Source organism: Protopterus annectens, chromosome 11.part0, assembly GCF_019279795.1.
Source record: "Protopterus annectens isolate FY-2018-M chromosome 11.part0, PAN1.0, whole genome shotgun sequence".
Classification (NCBI taxonomy): domain Eukaryota; kingdom Metazoa; phylum Chordata; order Ceratodontiformes; family Protopteridae; genus Protopterus; species Protopterus annectens.
Window position 1 is genome coordinate 1,516,597,040 of NC_056745.1, and position 21,104 is coordinate 1,516,618,143.

The 21,104-nt window shown below is 37.0% G+C and overlaps 1 protein-coding gene across 1 annotated transcript; it reads left to right on the plus strand.

The window, feature by feature from the left end:
- Window positions 1-19,958: 19,958 nt before the first annotated feature.
- On the plus strand, window positions 19,959-20,582 carry LOC122815100 (uncharacterized 29.1 kDa protein in cryB1 5'region-like). The gene has a single exon (XM_044087341.1). It carries the CDS (start codon window positions 19,959-19,961, stop codon window positions 20,580-20,582), a length of 624 nt encoding a protein of 207 aa, XP_043943276.1.
- Window positions 20,583-21,104: the final 522 nt, after the last annotated feature.

Sequence of the window (21,104 nt, forward strand, 5' to 3'; positions counted from 1 at the left end):
CCTACTTAGGTAGGGGATCAAATCACTCAACAGTCAAACTGAGTGTGTATCTGGGGAGTCAGTAGAGCTTGACTTCAGGTCCTGCTGCCCTTACTCAAGTATCATTCAGAAAATACTTTTACGCTGGTACATGAGTCCACAGAAATTTCATACAGACCTCTCAACATAATCTTTTCACCATAGACTGGTGATATTATCTTCTATAAAGTGTACTGTGACAAAGTTAAAGTCAGACTTGTGTAGCAGTACAAGTGTTAAGGATTCTGCTCTCTGGGTAGTGTAACTAATTAGGTAGGGGATTGAATCTCACAGCAGTCAGCTTGCGTGTGTGGGTGTCCGTAGTCAAAAATGCTTTATGTCCTGCTGCCATCACTCAAGGTTCATTCAGAATTTTTTTTACACTGGTGCATGACTCCACAGCAATTTCATACAGACCTCTCAACTTTATCTTCTCATCCTCCACTGATGACGTCATCCTCTATAAAGTGCTCTTTGACACAGTTAAAGTTAGACTTGTGCAATGACATTGGTATTAAGTACTCTGTTCTGTAGCTTGTGCAACTAGGTACATAAGGGATCTAATCTCACAGCAGTAAACCTGTCTGTATGTGCTTCTTCAACTCTCAGTCTGGAGACAATTTTACACTGGGATGTGAGTACACATCTGTGTCACACAATCCTCCCAACATCTTCCTCTCAGCATACTCTGATGATGTCATTCCCTATAAAGTACACGGTGACAGTGTTAAAGTCAGTGGTAGTGCTCATCTTATGCTGCATGGAATCCAGCTTATATACCTACACAAGTACTATGTCTGAATCTGACATCAATCAACGTGTGTGTGGTTGGTGGTTAATTGCAGTCATTGTATGATGTTTTGAATCTCTTTTCATTTGACTCCCACTTAAGGGAACATTTTACATAGCCCCAAACCCCATTTTCCTTCTGTACATGTAACATCCTTTCTGCAGAACACTGAGGACATCATCATCTTAAAGATGCATGCATACATCGTGAAGCAGTGTTGCTTCATTACCCTGTGCAAGCCACCTGAAGACCACTGGATGTGTGATTGCTAATTCTTTCATGGTATGGTGCACATGTCACATATAGACAGAGGTAGTCTGTAATAAAATCAAATACATACACGCATGCACACATACACTTTCTATCTTCCATCACATAGATACAGTGATTTTTATATAAATAGTATTATTTAAATGGTATTATAGTGGACAGGATTTTATGTTCTCTTGATTGTTAATGTAGTAATGCCTTATGACCCTCTGAAGATTACAAATATGAATGTTGTTGTTCTCCACATGTTCTGTGTTGAGGTGTGGATGCACAGTAGCCCTACAACAGTGTATTCCACTCTGTAATTTGAGCAACTATATTGATGGCCACTGCTGCTATTTAGTTACATGTTAATTACATAACAGGTGTAGCAATATGCCTCCTGAAGACTGTTGACATGGGATGATGCTACGTATATTGCTGCCTTACTAAGGCATGTGTTCTTGTAGTGGAGTATAGCAGCAGTCTACACAGTTCTCATTCAACCATCACAGTGATAGCTGCAGTATTGCTCAGGTGTGCATGTGTATACCTAGCATCTGGAAATGTTACCTGACATACAGCAATATTACATCATACTGATTACATGGGTACATACACCTGGGTTTATACACATCATGCTGTTGTATACACAGACATATGACATCTTCAGATTCAATTTCAACCTTGGGGAATTCATTGCATGCACTATTGTGTTGCTATTCACAAAGATTATACAGGTGTTCTCCAGCAGCATTGTATGACTGTCAGCATTTGTGTCATTAACTGTTCCACATGAACCACATCTGCCACAGTTGCAATGTGTCCATGTATGGTGTCAAGGCCATTGCCCACACATTTCCACTGATAAACATAGGCATATGATATACATTAGATGTAATGCCATGAAATAGGTTGAGCTGTATGACTCCTTTAACAGTTCCACTGGGTTGCATGTAATTCATACCTAATATTGTATTTGGAGTTGATGGCACAAAGCATTTTGTAACTACATCTCAAATCATAAAGTGAATACCCAGCTACATGCAGAGCTGTTTTTGGCAACAGTGCAGAACCACAGGAAATAGACAAACTACTAGCTGACAGATTTGGATCAAACTTCCACCCCCTGTCCCTGCCAGTCATCACCCAAATTCTAACTGCTACCATTCCTCAGCCTATTATCTCAAGAGAGCAGGTAATCTCTAAACTCTCTAAGTCTAAAAACACAACATAAATGGACCTTGGCAACATCCCTCGTTTCCCTTTAAATAACTTCAAACATGACCTAGCAGACCCATTTTGATCCCTACTTCACCACAGCCTCCCGACAGGCTATGTTCCAGCAGAATGGTGGACAGCAACAAGGGAGACCATCAATATAACCAGAGAATTATAGAAACATAAGCATGAATAGCCTCATCAGTAAGGCCATGGAAATAATCATGATGGACCTTATCAAGAGGAACATAAGTAATCTCCCAACTCTGGAACCAACCCAGTTTGGATTCATTAAGGGTAGATCATGTCTGTTAGCTGTGGATGATTTCTTTGAGAAGGTCTGCAAGGCCATGGATGAGAGAAAGTCTGTGTAGCCCAGCTAACTTGACCTGGCCAATGCATTTAACACAATTCCCCAATAAGGTATCATAGAGAAACTCTCTCAACTGGGCATAAAACCCTATGTCACCAAATGGGTAACCAAATGGATCACTGACAGGACACATACTGTAAAAGTGGGTGAATTCATCTCTAGCAAGAGGCCATTCACCGGGTGCATACCACAAATTTCTGTACTAGGATCTTTTCTGCTTGGTATTTATTTCTCAGAATTCATTTAAATCTTAAACAGTCTTTGTCTAAGTTTGTGGATGATTGCAAATTGGGGGAATCAGTGAATCCACGGATAGCACTGATACACTAAAGAAAAGATTAACACACATAAATGATTGTTGCTAGAGCTAAAGAAACAAAATAAAGGCAACAAAACATAATTATTCCCTTTTGCAAAGCAAATACCCTCCTAATTCAATATAGGCAACACCCCCTAAGAGTAGACCCAGTGGTACATGATGTGGTTAGTCAGTTTGATACTAATCTGAACTTCGACCGCCCTGTGTCCACAGTGATAAGAAAGTTCTTCTATGTGGCACAAATCATAAATAAGGGCATGGCATCCAGATCAAAAGACATTATAATTCCAGTGTACTCAGCCCTTGGTACACCTGTAATTTAGTACAATACATCCTTTCACATGTATATCACCAGACTTCTGCAACAGCTGGAACAAACCCAGTATTTTCTCATCGGGAAGATACTGATTATAAAAATCAAATCCTACACAGAAAGATTGAAGGCCCTATCGCTGTATTCTGTCTTCTACAGATTACCAAGGGGCGCTCTGTGTCCAGCCTACAGGGCAAAGTTCAATAAGGCCCTGATGGAAATGTTGCACATTCATAAAACAAACTGTGCAAGGGTCACTTATTCCAAGGATCTTAACCTAGCCTAAGACATAAATCATGGTGGAGAGATAGAGACATTTCTCAGAGAGTACCCTTCTCTGGAATTAGCTTCCCATTCGCACAAGTCAAAGGCCTTCCCTGACCCTCTTCACGCATAATCTAGATTAATGGATATGTTACTCACGGGGTGGCATTCATGTCCCTCATGGACAGGGGCAGTCAGTATTACATAATATAGCATAGGCTCATACCTCTGTGAACTTTGTTCACATAGCTATTGAAAACTGTTGAACTTGTGTTTAATCTGGCTGGGATTATATAGACTCTTGAGCCTTTATTGCATGAACATATATGGATGCATGTCAGGATTTTGTGGCAGTATAACATTGTGAAAGGCAATGTCAGGGAGGCAATGATTGTGTCTTGAGGTTTGGCATGTGGTTATACAGGGGGCTCCATGTATTGTTTGGTATATGTACAATATTACAGTGGCAGCTTCCTCATTGACACTTGACTTTGCACTGTTGTACTTTCTGAGCACATGGGCATAGTTAGTGCATTGCATTCACCCTCACATACTGCTGCGCCATTCATTATAATGGATCACTTCTTAATTCATACATCAATTGCAGATGCTTCAGACAATAACCATTTGTATTACATGTATGAGATGCATACAATACCCAGCTGTGTACAGGGAATCCCCTCATAATATTGCAGTGTGTGTATGTGTTGTTATCCATATCACCAATTCCTATGTCAGCCAAGGATGTTTTAGTCAAATGTATCATAGCAGACACAGTGAGCTCCACTCATCTGGTGGACCATACAGAACTACTGTTCTTTTGGATGAATAGTCATTAGGATTTGAAAGTGCAGACTTCCCTTCAAGGTGTTATACTAGATGCTTATGTGATATGTCTTTCTGTGTTGTACCCAGTAAATACACAGCTCAGTGACAACATTAATGGCATGGGTTTGAATCTTGCAGGTGGTGATGTGACTTATGTGTCATGCAGACCTATCAGCTGGCCATGACTGGCCCTGATTTCAACTCCAGTTTTAACAATGTCCCTCTTAAACCCTCCAAAAATTGGTCATTTTTGAGGAAGGGGTGGTGAATTCCACTTATGGAATACTGATGCTCATTGCAGTTATAGATGTCTGTACCTAAAGAACATGTATATTAAGATACACTCACATATCCTTTCAGTGCCACAGATTAATGGTTGTAATATTGTAAAAGTGTCCATGATGGTGCTGTTTCTGTCTACATTTGTTTGGGAGTCTGTTGCTGTGTGTCCCTGATTGGTTGAAAGTTATGGTGACATGCCAGTCATATTCAAGCAGGTCATTTTGCATCTTCAGAGTATGCACATACCCCTAATTTATATACCATCCCTGCTAAATGTCCTCTGCAGTGACCATGTTACTGAAGTTTATATCACAACCTTGCACCTCCATTGATATGTAAGCATGTGTAACCATCACACATATACTATTGTGTGTTTAAACAGGAACAGATAGAATAAGGTATGAAATGTATAAAAATTTAAGGGATTGGCAAAAAATAAATAAATAAATAAATATCAAAATTATAGAGGACAAACCACACTGGACAAATGATAAAAGTTAGCGCTTTCGTTTACTAAGTTTAGCAAACTTCTTCAGACAAAGAATATAATAAAAACATGAGTTTAAATAGGTTCACAAATAGTGACATCATTTCCTACTCACAGAAGTCAAGCCTCTATTTAAAGTACCAAACCGCTGAAAAAACATATAAAAAACAATTCAGTCCATCCATGTCCAAATTAAACATAAAATTAATCAAAATGTAGGCAAAAAATGTAAAATATATACATATATTCTCTTAACGCATTAAAGACTTCAGTTTCAAAATACCTTTGATTGAAACCGAGTCGTTTAAACCTGGAAATGTTAAAAGCATTAAGCTTGAGCTGCCAAATAAGCTCCTTCTCATATAATTTCAAATCCTTGGGTCCACCTCTGATGTTGTCAAAAATGTTTTCAATAACTAAAAATTTGAAATAATGATAGAATTCCCTTTTTGGATGTGGACCTAACCAAAAATTATTGCTCGAATAGGTACACTTCCAAAATTTTCAGGAAAACTACTTACTCAAATGCATTCCTTCATTTTTCCAGTTGTCATCCCTTCTTCCAGAAAAAGGGAGTCGTTAAGGGCCAACTTGTATGGGCTGCAAGGATGGTTTCCTTGGAAAGTGACTTTACTGATGAGTGTGATTTATTGAAGGAAATGTTTATTAAGCGTGGTTATCCTGTTAAATTAGTGGAAGAGCTTATTGGTGAAGTTTGCTTGAAAAGATCAAATGTTTTTTTAAGCCCTTATTGACTGTTAATGATGCTACTTTTACTATAAGAATAGACACTGACCAGTTGAATATTCACACTGATTTAGTGGAGGTTGATAACAATTTATCAGCTTTTGGCCCAAATGGGAACGTTACTGATAACAGCTGTTTGAGCCATTTACCTGAGACTCAAACAGCTAGTTTAAGTTTCATCACTACTTTTTCTATTGACGCTCCCCTATTGAAATCAATCATTTGCAAAAATTATTTTTTTCTCTTTGATGATGTATCTATTAGAAATTATGTGGGGGACTCTACTTTTGTGGTTTTTAGAAAAGGTAGGAATTTGAAAGGTATCCTTGAGAATGGACTTCAGAAACACTATTTACTACATTGTGGAATGTTTAAATGCGAAGTTTGTCGCTGGTGTAAATATGTCAACGTAGGTACTTCTTTTGTTGTCAATAACATAAAATGCCATATTAAAGGTAAATTCAACTGTAACACAAGTGGGGTTGTTTATTTAAGTTTATGCTCCAAATACCCTGCCTTTTATGTGGGCAAAACAGAAAGACCCTTCAAAAGCAGAATTTATGAACATCTATATGTAATTGACAGAAAGAATTTGAATAATGCCGTAGCCAGGCACATTAACACCTTCCCTGACCATGATTTCAAATTTTTAGTTATTGAAAAAAATGTTGACAACATCAGAGGTGGACCCAAGGATTTGAAATTAGATGAGAAGGAGGAGCTTATTTGGCAGCTCAAGCTTAATGCTTTAACATTTCCAGGTTTAAACGACTCGGTTTCAGTCAAAAGTATTTTGAAACTGAAGTCTTTAATGCGTTAAGAGAATATATGTATATGTTTTGCATTTTTTGCCTACATTTTGATTAATTTTATGTTTAATTTGGACATGGATGGACTGAATTGTTTTTTATGTTTTTTTCAGCGGTTTGGTACTTTAAATAGAGACTTGACTTCTGTAAGTAGGAAATGATGTCACTATTTGTGAACCTATTTAAACTCATGTTTTTATTATATTCTTTGTCTGAAGAAGTTTGCTAAACTTAGTAAATGAAAGCGCTAACTTTTATCATTTGTCCAGTGTGTTTTGTCCTCTATAATTTTGATTTTTAAGTTTGTAGTTTCGTTTTTACAAAGTTTAAATAAATAAAGATTTTGAATGAATGGCTAAATGAAGATTTTATGTATAAAGAATTATGTAGTGGAATACTTAAATTTATATGGAAAAAGGAAGACAATTAAAAAACTGGAGATTGATTGTATTCAATAATAATAATAATTATAAGATCTTTATGAAAATAATACAAAAGAAATCTGAAACTAAAATGGAAAATATTATGGAAGATAGTATATACAGTATAAAGGGAAGGATCATCAAGAATTATAAATGATAGTTAAAGAAATTTAAAAGAAGAAGTAAAATCATGATAGAAGACCTTAATGAGGCATATGAAACAATCTGACATAAAATCTTATGGGTATTAATGAAAGAATATAATATAAGTGAGAAAGTTAGGAAAGTATGTACGTCAGCAAAGAGTAATAATAAAGTAAAGATACTTGCATATTGCTGGTTAAGCCAATAGGTGCTTATGAAGAGTGGCATAAGATGGGGGAGCCCAATGAGTTGCATATGCCTTGCACTAGTTATGAATGTGATAGTATATGAAGTGAATTACAAAATGAAGGAGACCAGGTATACAACACCTTAAGACAATAAATAACAGTTCTAATTGCAAAAACAAAATTTGGACAAAAGAAGTAATCATTTGCAAAAATGAGTGTTTAAAGGTGATAGGGATAAGTTTAAATAAAGAGAAAGTAAAAGTGTGGTGAGATAATGAAGATAGGAGTACATGTTTTATAATGAATGAAATTGCTGTGTTAGGTTTAAAATTTGGGACTAAAGATGTAAGTAGAATAGAAGAAATAAAACAACTCTGTCTTTTCTGGAGAACATATAAATTGTCTTTCAGAAAAATGGCTTATTTGATAAATTCCGAACTGATGGGAAAATAGCATAATTAGTGCGTGCATCTATGTTTCCAACAGTATTTTAAAAGGAATTATTGTAGATATTTTTTTCATTTATATGGGGTTCTAGAGTGAGCACAACCAAGAAATACAGAAAAGGCAAACATTATTTTGGCCAGGATTCCAAAGAACGTACTCAGGCAATTGAAAAAATATAAAAATTTAATCCAGCAGATAAACCAAATGATCGGGCGGCCACAGTGGTACAGCGGTTAGCATTATTGCCTCAGAGCAAGAGGTTTTCTGGTTCGATCCTCGGCTGGGGTGCCTTCTGTGCGGAGACTGCACGTTTTCCCTGTGATCGCGTGCATTTCTTCTGGGTACTCTGGTTTCATCCCACATCCCAAAACATGCTGTAGGTGGATTGGACACTATAAGTTGGCTATAGGTGAGAGTGTGTGCATGTGTGTTCCTTCTGTGGAAGGTTGGGCACCGGGCTGGCAACTCGACACCATAAAACTCCACTGCCAATCATGAGCAGACAGTTGTTCCACTGTGGTGACCCCTAACCAAGAAAAGCCGAAAGAAGAAGATAAACCAAATGATCCCAAACTAACATATACCAAAAACTTTAAAACCAATAAATACTCAGTGTGCTACGGATTAAGCACTTTCATCCACTCCCATTGTGGACTTCATCAGAACATGTAGCACATCAAACTAATTATTTAAATATCACTTTTTTGGCACCAATGGGCTAATTCATTTACTCCACACATTTAAAGCTGTATACTACCTATATACTATTATGTACAGCTGCATAAGTTTACTAATGCATTAATATTAATATTAATATATCATCACAAACATTACATACATGCTTATGCATAGTGACAATATTAAACAATTATTTGTATGAAAATTGTGAGTATAAAACTCACATAAACTAAATAACGAAATGTTGATATTCTGTGACCTCATGCCCTAGCTACTAAAATGGGCTAAACAGAAGTGTTAGCATTTAGACCTGGGGTGGGGGGGGGTTGTAGCATCAAGCAACAATTGCCACTTTACTTCTTTCAGCCCCAATATAGCCTTTATGTTACCACCTCTAGGATTTGTCCTAACCTGCTCTAAAATACCAAATTTAAAGTTATGGTTGTTCCCCCACTTCTCAACATGCCTATATAAGGCATTATTTTTGTCCTTTTTCCTAATCCTGTATAAATGATTCTATTCTTAAGACAGCTGTCAGTTTTTCCCACATAGTATCCAGAACATACTGTGCATTTAGCTAAATATATTACATGTTTAGTATTATAATTCCCTATTCCAAAACTACCTTATCATCCTCTAATATAGCATGGCATAGCCCACGTGCCCCACACTTCTTGGTATGACCATTTTTACTATTTATCCTAGTAATCTCCCCACATTTTTCTAGGCTACTCTTTAAATTCCGCCCAGTCTTATAAACAAAAACTGGTGCCTCACCCACAACTTGTGTAATATTCTCATCTGCCGTTAGAATATTCCAATTGTGCATAATAACTTTTTTAACTTGATTTACAAAAGGACTGTACTCTAAAATACAAGCACGGTTGAAATGCAATTCACTACCAGCAGATGCAGAAATAGGAGGTGAATTCTGTACCAACCCCGTACCTAATAAAGGTTTATATTTTCCACCCCATTCACTTATGACATATCCAGTAATATCATTAATTAATCCTTTAGGGTAACCCTGTTCACTAAACATACATCCTATAAAGTTAATCTTCCGCACCATATCTTCGTACTGTGAAGTCATTCTGGCTGCTCTAATACACTGCCCTTTTAGTACATTTTTCACTTGACTTCTTGGATGATTACTTGAATATTCTAAGTAGGCATTACTAAATGTATCCTTCCTATGAATACATGACTTGAACCCAGTAGGTGTATGGCTGAGAAGAGTATCCAAATAAGCTATACCTTCAATATTATAATTAAATGTAAATTTTAAATATGTACTTGTATTATTCAAATACTCAAGAAATTGCTTAAACTTATCCAAAGAGTCATCCCATAGAATGAATATATCATCCAAAAAAACGAGTGTAGTATCTAATACTACCAAAAAACTTGCTCTTGAACACATATTTATCTTTACATGTTTAGTATTATAATTCCCTATTCCAAAACTACCTTATCATCCTCTAATATAGCATGGCATAGCCCACGTGCCCCACACTTCTTGGTATGACCATTTTTACTATTTATCCTAGTAATCTCCCCACATTTTTCTAGGCTACTCTTTAAATTCCGCCCAGTCTTATAAACAAAAACTGGTGCCTCACCCACAACTTGTGTAATATTCTCATCTGCCGTTAGAATATTCCAATTGTGCATAATAACTTTTTAAACTTGATTTACAAAAGGACTGTACTCTAAAATACAAGCACGGTTGAAATGCAATTCACTACCAGCAGATGCAGAAATAGGAGGTGAATTCTGTACCAACCCCGTACCTAATAAAGGTTTATATTTTCCACCCCATTCACTTATGACATATCCAGTAATATCATTAATTAATCCTTTAGGGTAACCCTGTTCACTAAACATACATCCTATAAAGTTAATCTTCCGCACCATATCTTCGTACTGTGAAGTCATTCTGGCTGCTCTAATACACTGCCCTTTTAGTACATTTTTCACTTGACTTCTTGGATGATTACTTGAATATTCTAAGTAGGCATTACTAAATGTATCCTTCCTATGAATACATGACTTGAACCCAGTAGGTGTATGGCTGAGAAGAGTATCCAAATAAGCTATACCTTCAGTATTATAATTAAATGTAAATTTTAAATATGTACTTGTATTATTCAAATACTCAAGAAATTGCTTAAATTTATCCAAAGAGTCATCCCATAGAATGAATATATCATCCAAAAAAATGAGTGTAGTATCTAATACTACCAAAAAACTCGCTCTTGAACACATATTTATCTTCCCAATCAAGCATGACCAGGTTGGCAAAGATAGGGGCACAAGCAGCTCCCATCACTACACCCTTGGTTTGCCTGTAATTTTCTCCTTCGTAGAAGATATAATTGTGATCCAAAACAATAGATATACATTCTAATATGAGGCTAACACTATCCCACTCCATACCAGCATACTTCCTGATGTTGTTACAAAAGGCATCCAAGCCTTCTTGCTTTGGGATGCAGGAAAAAAGGTCAATCACATCAATAGTGATGTATATAAGTTCCCTTTTCCATAAATTAGATGTTAATCTACTCAAAAAATCCCAGGAATCTTTTATAATATGTGGGACTCTATCATAAATGTGTTTCAGCCTCCTGTCAATCACCACACCTATAGGGAATGTCTTTGACTGACTGCCTGAAACTATGGGTCAGAAGGGAGGATTTTTTATATTTTTGTGTATCTTGGGGATACCTACTATAGTGGCTAGTATAGGGAACTCATCTCTCATAAAGTTATAAATGTCGGGGCTAATTCTGTTCTCCAAATAGAATTTTTCCAAGTACATATCTATACGCCTATATGCAATGTTTATCTCATTAATAGATACTACTTCGTAATTTCCAGTCTGATGTCAGATTTCATACATTTTATTCACATACTCCAAAAAGTCATAGATTACCACTCCTCTGCCTTTATCGGGTTTCATGACCCTGATGTTATGGTCACATTTTAATTTCTGTAAAACTTCAATTTCTTCCACTGTCAAGTTTTTCTAAAATTTTTACCCTTGAAGTTGTATTGCAACATATATATTTCTCTTGTGACTACTTTTTCATATGTGGCTATACTGGGGTGTGTGGTGAGAACAAATGTACTTCTTTTTTTAAGTGTACTATTTTTCTTACATACCTCACTACTATGGTGGGGTGTCTTATCATAAAAAATACAGCTAAATTGAGTTTCCTCAAAAAAAGCTTAAATTCCATCAAGTTACCCATAATATTAAAAGGTGTCTTGGGTATATATTTCATGCCTCTGGACAACAACCTAAAGTGCTGATGTTCCAACTTAAAATTGGTGTAATTATAGATATTAAAATGACCTAAACTGTACACTACTCCATCAGTAGTTCTAATTACCGAAGCTCCACTTTCATTCACCTGGACTGCTTCCATTGTTCCCTCTGCTCGACCCACTTTTGGTTTGTTCTGTTCCAATACGGCCTGTGTAACCACCCCCCCCGGTCCCTATTTCAATATTTTTTCAACTGGGGAAAATACTGATGTGACCCCCCCCCCTTCTGAAAATTTGATCTATAATGTTCTGTTCTATTGCTGTTATCGAATCTAGATGGGGGGCACCCATCGTCTTTCTCTTGTTGGTAATGTTCCTGTTAACGTATATTTCCCCTACCAGTTTTCCCTCATCCATATACCTTATGAAGTCTGTATTGCTCCAAATCCCTCTGTAACTTTTTGAATTTATTCTTATAAATTTTCTCAGTCTTGCTGTCAGCAATATCAAACTGTTTGTTGTATAATTTATGCCATTGAGTAAACAAATCATTAACTATAACAACATTCAGTTTTTCAACTTTATCTAATAAATGTCATAGCTTTTCATCATTATATTTCATAATTAACTTCATGTACTCAAAACCAAACTTGTCAAATAATGCACTAAATTCATTACAAATCTGTTCATTAATATGAATACCCATTGGCGCTTTAAAAATCTCAAACCTACTGGTATAATTTTCAGTTGTAAACACTTGTGCAAATATGCATTGTCCAGTTTGATGCCTTTAATAACTTGAGTGAGCACAGTGAAAAGAGAAGTTTTGTATGTAAATAAAGAAGGAGGTTTAGAGTTAATTAACCCAGTGGTGTATGTTGCTTCATTAAATTTGTACAAAGTGTTAAAGCGGATAAATGAAAACGATGCATAATTAGTAGTAAAATTTTATAAATATAATTATGATAAATTTTGGGGTAAGGTAATAAAGAGTAAAACAGAAAAACGGTTTGTAAAGGAAGAAATAAAATATTATCATAATACTTTTGTAGAAAATAAAAAACTGATGATAATGAAAAAGAAAGTGAAGCATGGTATGACAGTATTATGATAAAACAATTACTATGTAAAACCATGGGAAAATCTAACGGATGAAAAAACTCAAGCTATAAATGTAAGAAGCCAATGGTGTAATCAGAAAGTAGAATCTCACAATTGCTTTGCAAAGACTAGTAATAGATAACTTAACTGTACAAAGAAATATGCAATATAGAAAGAAAAGTGATAAAATGAATAGGTTTTTGAAATGTAAAAGAGTAAAAAAAGTTATTGGTAAAACATAAAGAAGTTTTTTTTGAAAGAAGTGGATAAAACAAACATGGATATAATTAAATATGGATACTAAAAGAACAGAAGTAAAGAATGTGTTGTAAGAGTAGGTAACACATTATTTTATATCATATGGATTATATGGAATTAAAGAATAAATAAAGTTATGTTTAACTGTAAATGCATTTTAAAAATAATATTTAGTAAAATCATATGGAGGTTATGGAAACTAGAGTGGGGATCTCATAGGGATGAAAATTTAGTATGATTGCAAAGAAAATTATGAATATGTGTAAATATATTTGTATATCTGTATATTTGTGCATTTGTAAATATGTTATAAATAAGAGTTATTTTTTGTATATGAATAAATGTCTCCTACTCTTTTCAATAGGTGCAATACTACCTTTTACTCCCACCTGAGTTACCAGCAACTCAAGCAGAAGGGGCTATTGCTTAACATCTTATACAAAGGACTGCAAACTCAAGAGTCCAGTGCCCATCATATCCATAGGACAGCACACTCAGGCATGCAGTCCCCATCTTGTCAAAAGGATGGCACACTAAGGAGTGCAGTACCCTACTTATCCATAAGATGACTCACTCAGGTATGCAGTTCCATTTTATCCATAGGACAGCACACCCATGTATGCTGTACCCATCTTCTCCATAGGGAGGCATACTCAGGAGTGCAGTACCCTGCTTGTCCATAGGATGGCACACTCAGGAGTGCAGTACCCATCTTATCCATAGGATGCACACTTAGGAGTACACTACCCTTCTTATCCATAGGATAGCACACTCTGGAATGCAGTACTGATCTTATCCGTAGGACGGCACACTCATGAGTGCAGTATCCATCTTATCCATAGGTTGGCACACTCAGGAGTGCAGTGCCCACCTTATCCATAGAATGGCACACTCAAGAGTGTAGTACCCATCTTATCCATAGAATGGCACACTCAGAAGTGCAGTACCCTCCTTATCCATAGAACGGCACACTCAGGAGTGAAATACCCATGTCACCCATAGGATGGCACACTCAGGAGTGCAGTACCACTCCTTATGCTTAGGATGGCACACTCAAAAGTGCAGTTCCCTCCTTATCCATAGGACGGCACACTCAGAAGTACAGCATACTCAGGACTGCAGTAGCCATCTTATCCACAGGATGCACACTCAAGAGGGCAGTACCCTCCTTATCCATAAAATGGCACACTAAGCAGTGCAGTACCCATCTTATCTATATGATGGGAAACTCATGAGTGCAGTAGCCATCTTATCCATAAGATGGTGATGCAGGAGTGCAGTACCCAACTTATATATAGTATGCACACTCAAACGTGCACTGCCCTCCTTTTCCATAGGATGGAAAACTCAGACGTGTAGTGCCCATCTTATCCATAGGGCAACACACTCAGTTGTGCAGTACACATCTTATTCATAGGATGGCACACTCAGGAGTGCAGTACCCATCTTCTCCATAGGACAGCACAATCAGGAGTGCAATACCCATCTTATCCATAGGATGGCACACTCAGGAATGCAGTGCCCATCTTATGCATAGGACAACACACTCAAGAATGCAGTACTTTCCTTATCCATAGGATGGCACACTCAGCAGGAGTGCAGTATCCTCATTATTGATAAGATGGCACACTCAGGAGTGCAGTACCCTCCTTATCCATAAGATGACATAGTCAAGAATGCAGTACCCTCCTTATCCATAGGATGGCACACTCAGATGTGCAGTATCCTTCTTATCCATCGGATGGCATACTCAATAGTGCAGTACCCTCATTATCTCTAGAATGATACACTCAGGAGTGCAGTACCCTCCTTATCCATATGACACACACTCAGGAGTGCAGTACCATCCTTAACCATTGGATGGCATACTCAGGAGTGCAGTACCCATCCTACCCCTCTGATGACACACTCGGGAGTGCAGTACCCATCTTATCCATATAATGGCACACTCAGCAGTGCAGTACCCATCTTATTCATAGGATTGCACACTCAGCAGTGCAATACCCCATCTTATCCAGAGGATGGCACATTCATGTGTGCAGTACCCTCCTTATCCATAGGATGGCACACTCAGGAGTGCAGTACCATCCTTCTGCTGCACTACATTGTCAGTAATCAAAGTACCTGGAGTGGAAATATAACCCACAGCCTTCTATACCAAAGGCAAGTGTGCTAGCCGTTGTGCTACTGACACCTAGTATAAGGTATAAAAATATTTACATTTTGTGAATATGAGCTATCACAGTTTGATAGCTGCAAGTTTCAGCCCAGTACTAATGGAGACAAAATCATTTCACCCATGTTGGTTAGAGGTGTCCAGGCCCAGTCATGTGTTGTGAAGTGTGTGAATTAGTATATTGTGAATTAGTAGGGTAGTGAACAAACATTTCCATTATTTACAATGTAGCACTGTCATTGTGCCTTAAGACTTTAATCATGTGACTTGCACTCCTTTAAAAGGGCCTGACTGAATTTTGTTACTAGTTCTCATGAAGTCCTTTTTTTCTAAAATGAATGTACTTTTCTTTACTCTGTGGAATAAATACTACTGTTTGAGAGTCTTAGTGTGCATCTGTAGTGTGATATGTTGGTTATTGGTTTCTGCCAAAGTCACAGACCTTCCTACCTGTAGTCATCCATCTCAGCTGAATCACTAACTCTCAGTTATATTACTCTCTCAAGTTCTGCCTGTTCTTCTTTCCCATATCTAATTACTTTCACATCTTTCTTGTACCTTTTGTACAAGTTCTCATTGCCTTTGCCTACTCCCACCTCCCTTCTCTCTTAATTCCCCCCATTGTGCTCCTGTTTTTGTTTTTTTTCTTTCTCTTATCAATCCCCATCCTGGTATCTTCATTCTTCACAGGTACTATTGATGCAGTGGTCTCTACTTTCCTGTGCCCTTCTAACTCAGTGTCTTCAGTGACTGATTGCATCCACTGCCAACTCATACTATGCTATGTCTACATTTCTGCTATCTATTAATGCTCTGCCAGCCTGACCTCTGACCACTAGTTCTGTATGAGCCTCCTTTCAACATCTGCTCAGGCTCAGAAGGGCCCTTCCTGTGCACTTCCTTTGTGTTTTCCTCTGGTGTTGCCCCTGTTATGACTACCTCTTGCTATGGTCCTAATGTGATCCTATTTCTGTGGATCACAGTCTCCTTTTTTGTGTTCCTTCTTTTTCACCTATCCCCAACCCTATGTTTTTATTCAGTGTTACACTTTCTGCTACCCTTCTTGATGACATTTCTTTGACAACCTCTGCCCATGTTCCCCATTATTTTGCCTATCGCCTTTTCTAGCTGGCCTACCTTAGCTTACTCTCCAACTAACTGTGAGTTCTAAACCCCATATTATCCCTTTAAAATGTCCTCTTCTCTTGTAGACAACAACAAGCTCTTTCTCTCTCCCTTCTTTTTCAGCCTATTCTGCTCACTTCTTTTTGCTGCATTCTACTTTCTGCCTTAAATTTCTTTGCATGTTAATTTTTTTAATTTGATGTTGCCCAATAACTCCTTTTTACTTAAAAGGTTTTACTGGCATGCTACTACAAAACATAATACACATTAAGCAAGAATTAATACATCTAGCATATAACAACAATAAAAAATAAATAGGAGTAGTTCTGTGTCAGAGGTTCAACATGCATTTCTTTCCAAATTTACAGATATTTTAGCAGTATAGAAACTGTGAACACCTAATCATAGACTGTCACATGCCAGGCATACAAAAGAGTAAGACTGCTGTTTCCTCAAACTCAGATTTCATAGCTTAGAAGTAACTCTGAACATAAGGCTGGTATATATAAATGTGAATGTAATGCACAGTATACACAAGTACTGACCTTTGACAGCTTGTTGCCAGTTGGAAAAGCAGCTCTTAAATGAGGCAAAGGAAGAGAGGTGAAGTCCTAGAGTGTACATTTTCTGGATTTGTTTTTGATATGACACTGTGACAAAGGTTTTGGAGATGCCTTAAAATGCTGAGGACACTATGTTACTACCATTTCTGCTTCAAATTATGGCTACTAAAGACATCAGTTGTGGTACTGTTGTGGGGAAAATTTCAAATGGTGTTGGTTTAAGTAGATTATTTGAGTGATAAAAGTTTGCAGTTGGGTTTGGATACATTTTTCCAGGATTTTTGATAATGGGGATAGTTTAGGTAATGCAGTATAGTTGGTAAAGTCTGTGGAGATACCACCTTTATGTAGTGGTAAGATGAAGGATTTTTTTCCAGATTTCAGGAACAAAACTTTCTTTTAGAGAATAGTTTATTAGGATGGAAACTGAATATACCACTGCACTACCTGCTCCTTTTGTATTTTTGGCAGGGAGGTTGTCAGGGGCTAAAGTACTATGTTTTAGTTTTTGTAGTCGTTTTTGATGGTTGCAGTGGGCATGGGTTTAAAATAAAGGACACTGACATTAGATGAGGGACTGGAGATAGTCCTGTGGTATAGGAGGTAGTGAGATTATGGAGGGAGGTTACTGAGGGGCCAGGAAGGGTTGAAGGGGTGGATAAAGAAGACGGAGTTAATAGGGACATTACTGATTCAATGAAGTGGGTATTAAATTGATCTGCAATGAATCTGGAGGATGCATATGCTGATGGATGTAATTGGTCTACAATGGATTTGGTGGATTTATATGTTGTTGGATTAAATTGGTCTGCAATGGATTTGGTGGGGGTATATGCTGTTGGATTAAATTGGTTTGCAATGGATTTGGTGGATGTATATGCTATTGGATTAAATTGGTCAGCAATGGATTTGGTGGGTGTATATCATCTTGGATTAAATTGGTTTGCAATGGATTTGGTAGATGTATATGCTGTTGGATTAAATTGGTCTGCAATGGATATGGTAGATGTATATGCTGTTGAATTAAATTGGTTTGCAATGGATTTGTTAGATGTATATGCTGTTGGATTAAATTGGTCTGCAATGGATTTGGTGGGTGCATATGCTGTTGGATTAAATTGGTCTGCAATGGATTTGGTGGTTGTATACACTGTTGAATTAAATTGGTTTGCAATGGATTTGGTAAGTGTATATGCTGTTGAATTAAATTGGTTTGCAATGGATTTGGTGGATGTATATGCTGTTGGAATAAATTGGTCTGCAATGGATTTAGTAGATGTATAAACTGTTGGATAAAATTGGTCTGCAATGGATTAAGTGGATGAATATGCTGTTGGATTAAATTGGTCTGCAATAGATTTGGTTGGTGTAAATGCTGTTGGATTAAATTGGTCTGCAATGGATTTGGTGGATGTATATGCTATTGAATTAAATTGGTATGCAATGGGTTTGGTGGATGTATATGATGTTGGATTAAATTGGTCTGCAGTGGATTTGGTGGATGTATATGCTGTTGGATTAAATTGGTCTGCAATGGATTTGGTGGGTGTATATGCTGTTGGATTAAACTGGTCTGCAATGGATTTGGTGGGTGTATACGCTGTTGGATTAAATTAGTCTACAATGGATTTGGTGGATGAATTTGCTATTGAATTAAATTTGTATGCAATGGATTTGGTGGATGTATATGCTGTTGGACTAAATTGGTCTGCAGTGGATTTGGTGGATGTATACGCTGCTGGATTAAATTGGTTTGCAATGGATTTGGTGGATGTATATGCTGTTGGATTAAATTGGTCTGCAATAGATTTGGTGGATGAATATGCTGTTGGATTAAACTGGTCTGGAATGGATTTGGTGGATGTATATGCTGTTGGATTAAATTGGTCTGCAATGGATGTGGTAGCTGTATATACTGTTGGATTAAATTGGTCTGCAATGGATTTGGTAGATGTAGCTGCTGTTGGATTAAATTGGTTTGCAATGGATTTGGTGGCTGTATATGCTGTTGGATTAAATTGGTCTCCAATGGATTTGGTGGGTGCATACACTGTTGAATTAAATTGGTTTGCAATGGATTTGGTAGGTGTATATGCTGTTGAATTAAATTGGTTTGAAATGGATTTGGTGGATGTATATGCTGTTGGAATAAATTGGTCTGCAATGGATTTAGTAGATGTATAAACTGTTGGATAAAATTGGTCTGCAATGGATTTAGTGGATGAATATGCTGTTGGATTAAATTGGTCTGCAATGGATTTGGTTGGTGTATATGCTGTTGGATTAAATTGGTCTGCAATTGATTTGGTGGATGTATATGCTATTGAATTAACTTGGTATGCAATAGGTTTGGTGGATGTATATGATGTTGGATGAAATTGGTCTGCAATGGATTTAGTAGATATATATGCTGTTGGATTAAATTGGTCTGCAACGGATTTGGTGGCTGTGTATGCTGTTGGATTAAATTGGTCTGCAATGGATTTGATGGGTGTATATGATGTTGGATTAAACTGGTCTGCAATAGATTTGGTGGGTGTATACGCTGTTGGATTAAATTGGTCTGCAATGGATTTGGTGGATGAATATGCTATTGAATTAAATTTGTATGCAATGGATTTGGTGGATGTATATGCTGTTGGACTAAATTGGTCTGCAGTGGATTTGGTGGATGTATACGCTGCTGGATTAAATTGGTTTGCAATGGATTTGTTGAGTGTATATGATGTTGGATTAAATTGGTTTGCAATGGATTTGGTGGATGTATATGCTGTTGGGTTAAACTGGTCTGCAATGGATTTGGTAGATGTATATGCTGTTGGATTAAATTGGTCTGCAATGGATTTGGTGTGTGTATAACATGTTGGATTAAATTAGTTTACAATGGATTTGGTGGATATACATGCTGTAGGATTTAATTGGTCTGCAATGGACTTGGGGAGTGTATATGCTGTTGAATTAAATTGGTCTGCAATGGATTTGGTGGATGAATATGCTGTTGGATTAAACTGGTCTGGAATGTATTTGGTGGATGTATATGCCGTTGGATTAAATTGGTCTGCAATGGATTTGGTAGATGTATATACTGTTGGATTAAATTGGTCTGCAATGGATTTGGTAGATATAGCTGCTGTTGGATTAAATTGGTTTGCAATGGATTTGGTGGCTGTATATGCTGTTGGATTAAATTGGTTTGCAATGGATTTGATGGATGTATATGCTGTTGGATTATATTGGTCTACAATGGATTTGGTAGATGTATATGCTGTTGGATTAATTTGGTTTGCAATGGATTTGGTGGGTGTATATTCTGTTGGATTAAATTGGTGTGCAATGGATTTTGTGAGTGTATATGCTGTTGAATTAAATTGGTCTGAAATGGATTTGGTGGATGTATATGCTGTTGGATTAAATTGGGCTGGAATGGATTTGGTGGATGTATATGCTGTTGGATTAAACTGGTCTGCAATGGATTTGCTGGGTGCATACACTGTTAAATTAAATTAATTTACAATGGATTTGGTAGGTGTATATGCTGTTGAATTAAATTGGTTTGCAATGGATTTGGTGGATGTATATGCTGTTGGATTAAATTGGTCTGCAATGGATTTAGTACATGTATAAACTGTTGGATAAAATTGGTCTTCAACGGATTTGGTGGATGTATATGCTGTTGGATATATTTGGTCTGCAATGGATTTGGGTGGTGTATATGCTGCTGGATTAAGTTTGTCTGCAATTGATTTGGTGGATGTATATGCTATTGAATTAAGTTGTTGTGCAATGGGTCTGGTGGATGTATATGCTGTTGGATTAAATTGGTCTGCAATAGATTTGGCAGGTGTATATGCTGTGTGATTAAATTGATCTGCAATGGATTTAGTGGGTGTATATGTCGTGTGATTAAATTGGTCTGCAATGGATTTGGTGGGTGTATATGCTGTTAGATTAAATTGGTTTGCAATGGATTTGCTGGATGTATATGCTGTAGGATTTAATGGGTCTGCAATGGACTTGGTGGGTGTATCT

Bases quoted from the DNA above. Each gene is read 5' to 3' on its own strand.
- LOC122815100 (XM_044087341.1), top strand. From the start codon at position 19,959: ATGGATTTGGTGGATATACATGCTGTAGGATTTAATTGGTCTGCAATG.